The sequence below is a fragment of the Gekko japonicus genome, unplaced genomic scaffold (genome assembly GCF_001447785.1).
Source record: "Gekko japonicus isolate JY-2015 unplaced genomic scaffold, Gekko_japonicus_V1.1 scaffold487, whole genome shotgun sequence".
NCBI classification, from domain to species: Eukaryota; Metazoa; Chordata; class Lepidosauria; order Squamata; family Gekkonidae; genus Gekko; species Gekko japonicus.
Window position 1 is genome coordinate 890,965 of NW_015177021.1, and position 10,028 is coordinate 900,992.

Here is a 10,028-nt window from a genome sequence, read left to right on the forward strand (position 1 = left end):
ACCAAATCCTCATTCTCCTGTTACCTCCTGGAAACCAATATTCAGGAACACAGAATGTAGACTAGTTTTCCTATATCTATCCTGCTTACATCTTGGGTGCGTTCAGACGGGGCGTTTCAGCCGGCATAAACTGTACCGGTTGGAACCGTTGCAGTTTATGCCGGTTGAAACGCGATCACACTCACCTCCAGCACATCGCAATATGCCCGTCCACACCTCAGGCACTCAGGAGAGCACATCGGCATTTTTTATTTTATTTTTACAGAGTTTGCACATGCGCATAGGCAGGCTTCCTTCTAATGAAGCCGATTGGCTGCCGCTGGGCTCTCGGGGCACGTGCGCTGTTGTTTTATTGTTTTTTTGACAGCAAATGGAGCCGGGAAGGAGGGAGGGGGGTGAAGAGCACGGGCAAACGAGGCCGGGCAGGGAGCCTGGACAGGCAGTCTCCCGGGGAGGAGCTGCCGGCTCCTGCAGGGGAGGAAGCGGAGATCCTTGCACTTGCGTCACCCCCTCCCACCTCTCCTCCCTCTTTTTTTTTTGCATGCGTGAGTCAGGCCCGCCGCCGGCTGCCCATTGACGAACTCCCCTCCCTCGCCGCTGCCCCGGAGGAGGAGAGTTAGTCCATAGCAGCCAAGGAGGAGGAGGAAGGAGGGAGGAGGAGGGCAGGGCGGAATCATGAAAAACACTCTGCAGCCGCAGCCAGAGCAAAAGCGGCTGCAGCAGCAGCAACAGCAGCGGTGGGCAGGGGAAGAGGAGAGGCGGCTTTGCAGAAGCACATAACAACCTTTTAATTTCTTTATTAACAACGGGGCGAAGCTTCGCCCAAGCGCATATCACCAACCTAGATAAAATGGCAGGCAAAAAGCGGAAGCCTCAGGCTTCGAAACGGAAGTGCCTGTACAACATTGGAGAGCGTTCAGACGGAGGGGTACAGCGATTACAACCGTTGTACTCAGGATACCACCACTTGGGGACCTAGTGGCAGAGTACAACGGTGTAAAGCTGTTTACAACGGTTAGGGACGGGAGGCAGATGTTCGCTGTGTGAACGCCGGTAAGTACACCGGTTGGAACCGTCACCTATTCCGTTGTAAATCCCCCGTCTGAACGCACCCACTGAGTGGTTCTCAGGGATGCTTAAGCAATAGGTAAAGGTAAAGGTTCCCTTGCTCGAAAGCCAGTCGAGTCCGAATCTAGGGTTGCGGTGCTCATCTTCGTTTCAAAGCCTAAGAGCCAGCGCTGTCCGAAGACGTTTCCGTGGTCATGTGGCCGGCATGACTAAACACCAAGGCGCACGGAACTCTGTTACCTTCCCACCGAAGTGGTACCTATTTATCTACTTACAATTTCTTGCTTTCGAACTGCTAGGTTGGTAGGAGCTGGAACTAGAGACGGGAGCTCACTCCGTCATGCGGCAACCCGGGTCTCGAACTGCTGAACTACTGACCTTCCACAGCCTGCAGTTCAGCATCTTAACCACTTGAGCCACCACAGCCTAAAAGATGGATTATTCTCACTTTATCAATAAATGCTTTTGTTCTGAGTGGCAATTCTAATCCATTTTAATGATTGTGGGTACAGAACTGGAATGGTAGTTATTCCAGGTTAATATGTTTGGAACAAAGCATGTATGGTTTTTTTAATGTGCCACTAGAGCAAAAGAGTGTTTTTATTACATCAAATCGGGTGGTTAATCAGGAATGGAAGAAGGGACTGCATTCCTGTTGTGGTACATTTGCCTGAAGCATGTCAGTGGGTTTTTGTTTGTTTGTTTGAAAGTAGTTACTCCTCACCCTTCTGGAATTTCCAATATGAACCAGCCTGTTTGCCCTGTTCTCTTTCTTGTAACATACTTATAGTAAAGACGTTATAATATAGCAAGGCTGAACATTCCAGATCAAGGTCTGTAATTCCATAAATGAAGCGTAATATTAACTGGATTTTCATCCCTCTAATTGTTCTTCAAATATTTCCTACAGAAAAATATTCAAAAGTGAACCAAAGGCACTTGTATTCCTTACACCCCATTCCTCCAAATTATATAAATCACATAGTCCTTTGAATCTCATGTGCAGCAGAATGAGGTGGCAGAAGCCAAAGATGGTATAGTGGATTATATCACATCAGATTGCAAGTGGGGGAATACTTTTTTATGCTCCCCCATGTAAGAACTCCTTGCAGATAGATGATTAGCAGTGAGAAGCCTAGCCAGCTCCCTGTTGTTGCATTCAAAAATGTGCTTCCCCACCTGAAATCCAAAGAGGTACAGTCCATTCTTTCATTTCAACTCACTATAGGGTTGCCAGGTCCCTCCTGGCAACCAGTGGGTGATGGGGGGGGGTGTGCCAGGAGAAAGAGAAAGGCCCAGGCCTCATCACTAGTGTCACACAGGAAGTGATGTCATCACACTGTGACACTGCTGTGATGCTCTAGTATTTGAGTTAAAACTCTATGGTAAAACTGGCTTCTATCATAGAGTTTTCGCCCAAATACCAGAGTGTCGTTCAGATATTGCTCGTGTGAGGACCTCACTTCCTGTATGATACAGGTGACATGACCTGGGCCTTTCTGGTTCTGCTAAGTCCCCCCGCTGGCCTGCTGATCGGTGGCTGGGGGGCAGGGCCTGGTGGTAGGTCTGCCAACCTTAACTCACATTCTCATCCTGTTGTGCATACAGGCCAGCCTTGAGTTTCTTGATCCTTCTTACTTGTTACCCTAAGGACTGCATCACATTTTTTCCAACTTCATTATGCAACCCGACACTGGACAACAACCTAGGATCAATTTTTAAAATTTTGACAAATTGCTTTTCCACATTTCAGTGCAAAACACCCCCACACCCTTTTACAAATGGTGGCTTAACAGACATTTTCTGAAGTCAATAATTATTGTGGTATAGGTATCTTGGATATGCAGGAAGTTCATGATGCACTAGCCCCTGTTCACATGGTGCTATTCTAAGCAACATTGCTGAAGGGTAAGGAACTCCCCATAATGATTGGCGTTCCTGTAGCCCCTGCAACATCTATATTGGCTGAGCCAATTTGGCTCTTAGCTAGCCTAGGACTGAAGCCTTCTCTCTGAAGTCGCAATATTTGATATGCAGCTACCTTGAAACCGATGAGAATTCTGAGGTATACAGTTACTTGACAGATGGTACTACCTCAGCCAATGACCTTTTGAACTGACTCTGACTCACTAATTTACATTAATCAAAATAAACAAATACCATCAGCAAGCACAAAACCGCTTCAGCTATAGAGGGAAAGGCAGAATTAGTTGATTAGAAACCACAGCTGCTGCAAACTGAGAAGGTCATAAAAACAAGGCCTCAGTGAATCATCATGTCCACTCACACAGCTACACCATGTCTACTGAGGGCCAACTCTTCACAGAAGATATAGATCAGTCAGAAGTACGTCCAAGTTAGGCAGGGCTATGGGATGTGTAAAAATATATAGCCTACTGTTACATTCTTGAGCAGCCCTAAATTCCACTGTAGGCCTCATATTATTTTAGTGCATTGTTCAAATACCGACCCTGACTATTACAGTTTCAGGAAACGACATTTTAAAACTTACGTTGGTTCTTCTGATACTATTGATCCTTCTTCAAGTTCCTGGGCTTGCTTGTACCATGGTAGTTTAGCTTCAACAGGAAGCTTCTCTGGGGAAAAACACCAAGAGAAAAACAGGAAAGGTGTAATATCTTGAATTATTTTTGTAAAATAATCCACTCTTTTGTGAACTATTTATTTCATACATGAAAAATGCCATTCTTTATGATGATGAGAGTGCATTTAAAGAGAGCCTGTATATAGGTGTTTGTATATTGGAGGAGGTGTTTGTATATTGGAAAGAACATTTGAGAGGAGTATTCTCTATGTGCTCTGCTTAACCCACCACTGTGGTACATGGGCTCCATAATGTGGAGCTGATGCGTCTCCTCATGGAAGAGAAATAAAAGTCGTCCTCCCCTCCCAATGTCGTGGAAGTGGAAAACACAGCCATGACTACATCATAATGCACAGTATGGTCCAAATCTAGATTTGCAGACTTTCATATCCCCACACTGGTTGGTCAAAGGTAAAATAAAAAAGGGGGTCCTAATGTATACCCTTAACTTTTACAACCTGAAAATGTTATACTAAACTCCACTTTGATGACTTATTATGACACAGAAGGAAACCCAGATGTGATCAGTGATATTTCAAGAAACAGAAAAATACTAAAATAGTTCAGCAAAGCCCTTCCACTGAGACCTTATCAGTTCATCAACTATGTGGATTCAGAGAATGAGCTGAATACTTTTCCTGTCACTTTTGATATAGAACAGTACAGTTCTGCATTTCCCCTCGCTAAAATCAGTACCAAATATATACATTCAAAGTATCCTATATAAAAAAACACAGTCTAAGAGCCAAAGGACGCTCTCATGGGAACATAAATCTGGATTAGGTTGGAGGAAGCAAGCGCAAATTACACTTATACTAGTCCTTCAAGGCTAAGAAGAAAAAGACAAGAACATCCAATGACAATCTATAACAATTTGACAAACACAGATTAAAGGAACATAAAACCAGGTTGAGAAGGCACTGGATTGCCCAGCACAGGATGCTGAAGCGTTTCCTGGGTTTTTGACCAGTTTTTTGCTGGAAAAATGCTACTGGATATAATTAAGCATTTGCCTCCTGATCTTCATGAACCAGCATGAGTCGATTCAACAAATTCAAAGCAGATTGATTCCAATGGTGTGTCTTGAGGACTAGAGTGAGGGCTGGGATCCAAACGAGTGCATATGAAATATTGTGCCATGTTCTAGGTCTTTTCTGGTCTCCTTCTGGCTGGAGACCTTCAAATTGCCCCCAAACCCACAAAATTCTGAAAGCACAATTCAATGCAGCACAAGGGAATGCAGCAGTGAGTGAACACCAGCAACCATACTATGCCTGCCTGTAGTGCCTTCCACAGGCACACAGAGTGGGGTAGGGAGAAGGCATGCTGGCCAGTGTTTATAAATCCTGAAAGACTCAATATGAATTTTGCTAGTTAGCTAGGGTGCTATGCAGCCAATTAAAACTGCAGTTTTCCTCCAGCCTCTTAGTTACCTACTACACATACATACTACCCTTCTGCCAATGTACTCAATGCCGTATGCAATTTAAAATAACATCTTACAATCTAATAAATGTGATACATAAATGGAGAACAAGCCTTAGGGTTTCCATTAGATAAAGAAAATGTACCACCCCACAGCACAGTGTGACATTTACTGAAAATAAACAAGACTTAACTGTATATATGGTACATGTCACTTTTCTCATACCCTTTTTAAAAAGTCCTTGAAATATCAGTTGCAGTTCTGGCAATTCATAGCAACTGTAGCCTGTAATCTTACTTCACATTGCCTTCAATGAATTTTCCTGGAGTAAACTTGTGGGCAGGAGGAGTGAAGGAGGAGAAACAGAGATATTATACCCACATCTCCCCAAATTACTTGGCAGAATATATAGTGGTCCCATTTGATGACATGTATGTGGCAACATAGCTCTTAACTTAAACTATATTTTACCACTTTCATTAACCAAACTACATAAAGAGATATTTCTGTTTATATACCGTATACTTATTTTTATGGGTATGGAAAGTCAGGCCTTACTGCTTTTCTTTCGCCCTTTTAAAGAAATTGTACAGTCTTGTAAAAAAAACAGATGGTGCTCTCCTGCACAGACAGCTGCTGAGTGCCTTTTTGGGGGAAAATTGCATTTGCGCATTGGAGTGATTAGTGGAGACAGGTTAAGTCCAATTCTGTTTACAAATTGTAGCTGTTACTACTGCACTACGGGTGTTGACTTGATGCTGCCAATCTTTAAAGGTCTTAGAAAGTGCATTTGCAGCACTGTACAATTGAGGATCATTCCCCTTACATCCCTGGAGGCCTGGCTGTACTAAAGAGGCAGACTAGGCAGGTTCCAAGAGAGGAAAAGACTGCAGGATTTTGGACAGAGAAAATTTTAGGAAGAAGAGTTACTTTATTCAAGGTTTCCAAAAATGACTCAGAAAGACAGCGGCCAAGGCCTGGCCTGGCTGAAAAGGCTTTATGAGAAGGCCTAGATCAGCCTGACAGGGTGGAATCAGAATGACTCAAATTCTGCCTACCTCTTAACTCAACATTGTACGGTGGGATTTGAATATAAGGAGAGAGAAATGTGTTTATTGCTCATTTTATTTCCCTTTGGTCAGTAGTTTTTGCTCAACTACATTAACAACTGCGAATACAAAGAAAGTTTTCAAAAATCCTTTGTTCAACTGGATGTTATGGTGGTCTGTCTGCAGCCACATAAAAGTCTAAACTAGCCCACCCTCACCTAGGTACAAAGAGAAGGTGGTGAGATGCCTTCCTGGGTACGAATTACTCTAACAAACGAAATTCCTACCGTTTCCCCTCTGTACAAGTTAATCTGAGGCAAATTACTCGGAAAAGCCTCTTAATTTGAAGATACTTTTAAAAGACAATTTTTTAAAAGTATTTAACTTCCAGAAGACTTTTTCTAAGAAGAGGGGTAGACACAGAGGTAAAAAAGAAATCCTATTTGTGTTTTGTGTGTATATGTGAAAAAGGTGGAGAGGCTGAGTCCTCATTAGGTCTTTAGTAGGTTAGGACTTCGGTAAACTAGTTAAACTCCACATTGCACTCATGCTAGAACGTGGGGTCCATGGGGCCCATTTTGCCACATTGTGTACCGCTCATAACAGTAACCAGTTAGAACTAAGGAGATGAAGCCTCTTCAACTGGAGCCTCTACAATTCTCCCCATCAACAAAAGATCTTCTCCTTATAAAGTGTAGTAGTAGTAGTAAAATTTATTGTGTAGCCATTGGCCATTACAATTTAAAATTTAAATGTAAACAATATACAAATTAGACAACTTACAGCACTGGAATTTGAATTAGATTTAAAATATAATGACCTCTAAAATCTGCACATTTAGTATTTAAATTAATTAAAATCTTAAATATAGATACCCATCTCCAGAAACACATACACAGCCTCAAACATTGCCATTTTACAGTTCGATTTCATTTCATTTTCCTATGTTCTTGGCCCTGATTTTACTAGCCGCTAAGGCAAAGAGTGCTACCCTATAGGAAACTGTAGTATCTCCATCTGACAGCAGAAATATTAATTTATTGGTGTCAGAATTTTTTTGCAATTGATCTATTATTCCAGTCAAGAATTTACATCTCGGTTCCCAGTACAATGGGCAGACCATGACATAATGAAAAAGATTCTCCACAGAAGTTTTACAGATACAAATACGTTGTTCTTGGGGTATTTTTAAGTATTATCCCAGGAATAATTCTGTTGGCATAGACTGGAAGCACAATGCTATAAATGCTGTTCTAAGCTTGTATGAGGTAATATTTACCAGGTATACAGCACTTAAATGTTCTTTCTTTATGTCTTTGTACCAGGGAGCAAATTTTGACTGAGTGATTAAAGAATAATCTATTATGGCAACTCCATTAAACACCCATTGCCTCAGATCGTGGTTGATCCCTAAAGATCGCAGTAAATCATCTGGAATTGTATAACGGGAAATGATGTTATGAACAAAATCAGAGCGAATTTTATCTTTACTTAGTGACAAACAATAGCTAAGTTTACCAAGAGATTCAGTTTGTATCAATTGGTATTTCTTCCATGATTTTAGTACAGCTAGATGAGCACGAGCCCCTAATTGAGGGGAGGCCAAATTCTGCCCTTAATAGAGCTGCTGGTGTCCCTTTTCGAAGTACCAAGATACACTTTAAAAAAAGATTTTGGATTACCTCCAAGCTAGAGAGTGTTTGTTCTTTCAATCCCCAAAGTTCTATATGCGAGATTACTTTGCTGACAAAACGTTTAAGGGCTGGATCTATTAGTAGACCTCCCTTGTTGTAATAGAATCTCAGTACCACACCAATGATCTTATCTGCTGAAGATTTTAAGGAGGCAATGTGGGCATTCCAGCTCAAGGTTTCACTGAATATTAGACCCAAATATTTGTTATTTTTACTCTGTTCTATTGGAGTATCCTTATAAAGTGGCACTAATTTGCTTTGTTACACACAGTGGAAAATTAAATGTATGGTTGTTTATTTATTTAATTAATACAATGGCTTCCTTTGCTGGAATTCAAAGAGGCATACATAGGGTTCCCAGGTGGTCTACTATTTGGGCTCTGACTGGGTCTACATCTGCTTAGTTTCAGCAAAGTTCAAACTGTGTCCCAGGAGCAGGGAGGTATGATTGGTACTTCTCATTTTGGGTGGGAAATATCACTGTGCTTGCATTTTGTTTGCATGAGGTTAAAAATTGTTATGACAATAGTTAAACAATGAATGACGAGGCCCCTTCTAGGTAGGAAGGTAACTTTTCCTCTCTGATCTACAGAGCCATGTTCCCAGCAGTTTGTAGGCAGTTCTGCACTGTTGGGATTTCAGTTGTATCTGGAGTGTTTATATGAGCAAGCACTGCAGCATTTAGTAATATTAGCAACAACAATAACTGTGGCATTGAAGAATTTTATAATCACCACCACCACTGCCCCTTCCGGTAAGGGGGCAGCACTGAGAGTATTTTCAAATATAAGGCTGGAAATATTTAATCCCTGAAGTAAAAATGGATCCCAAAATTTTAATAATAATCCCATATTTTTAATAATAACACCAGGAGAAAGTCTCCATGTGCAGTTTTTCCTTATCAGTGAAGCTGAATCTACCATGGATCTATCAGGGACATCATTCAAGGTAAGAATGAGCAAACTTGATAATGCTTACTATGATCATAGGAAGTTCTGTAGAAGAGCTTCAGAGTAGTATTTATTGTAAACAAATCAGAGATTTAAAAAAATGTATACATTAAAATCAATCTCTGAAACCAATGTGTAGATGAAAACAATTTGTCAGTGTCTTTTTAGGAGAACGTAACAGATGGGTAAAATTATTAATTTAATAACCCAAAAATTTGTGGCTTAGGTTCAACACACTCTTGTCCAAATTCACACCAGGGTTATTTGAGAATGAACTTCTAAGCCTGGTCAGAAAGTAGCCCTGATTCCCCCCTTCCCCTGTATCAGAACCCATTTTTTCCTCACTGCCTTCATCTTGGACCAAGGTAGAACATAACTTGTGCCCAAGGAACCTGCAAGTGCTCATCCTAGTTTCTACATCTTCAACATGGAAAGCCACTCTGGTGTAGTGGTTAAGAGTGCTGGACTAGTATCTGGGAGATCCAGGTACAAATCCCTGCTCAGACAAGAGTAGATCTGCTTTCTGATTGCTCCCTTAACTTAAATTAATATATATATTTTAAAAGTGCCCAGAATGATTTGGATACCAGATTTGAACAAAAAAGTTATCATATTTAATAGATATATCTATAAAATTGGCACAAAGTGCCACCCTAAAGAAGGTATTTTCTCATATGCAAGAAAAAACAAACAAGGAATGTCCCTTTTCCTGCTGCAACCCATTTGTGTACCGTCTAATAAGTATGCTTTTAAAAGTTTTCTTCTCAGATGAAAATCATACATATTTAATCCATTAATTAACTAACAATGATTTCTTCATTTGAATAATACCCCAGCTGTTTTTTTTTTTAAATTCTCAGCTAACAGTCCTGTTTCAGATTAAGAAACCAGCTCTCCATCGCATGCCTCAGTGGTGGGACTGGCCAGCCTTGGGGAAAGGGGGGAAAAAAAAAAACCTTGTAAGGAGTTTGCAGTTACCTTTGGGCTTGTAGCAGGGTGTAGGAACTATACATTCTTCTTTGATATGAGGCTTTGTTTTAGGGCTGCAACCTCCAGTATGCATCCCTCTGTGATCAATGCACAAAACCACTCGGTACCTCAGGCCTTGGCCACAAGTCACAGTGCACTGGAAGAGAAAATGACCATACATTACAACCATAAATGGTGATGGAGGTGGCCCAATTAATGTTCCAGTTCAGCATGTATTGGAGTTCCGAGCATGGCACCTGCCTTCCA

At 41.4% G+C, this 10,028-nt stretch overlaps 1 protein-coding gene across 1 annotated transcript in view; it reads right to left on the minus strand.

Annotated features, from left to right (window-relative positions):
- ADAMTSL1 (ADAMTS like 1) overlaps window positions 1–10,028 on the minus strand; it is a gene marked incomplete at its 5' end in the record, with an annotated part of 302,880 nt that overhangs the window by 126,377 nt on the left and 166,475 nt on the right. The window contains 2 exons of the mRNA XM_015427776.1: window positions 3,581–3,665; window positions 9,771–9,918. Coding sequence (XP_015283262.1) covers window positions 3,581–3,665; window positions 9,771–9,918 — 233 coding nt within the window. The remainder of the gene's footprint in view (window positions 1–3,580; window positions 3,666–9,770; window positions 9,919–10,028) is intronic.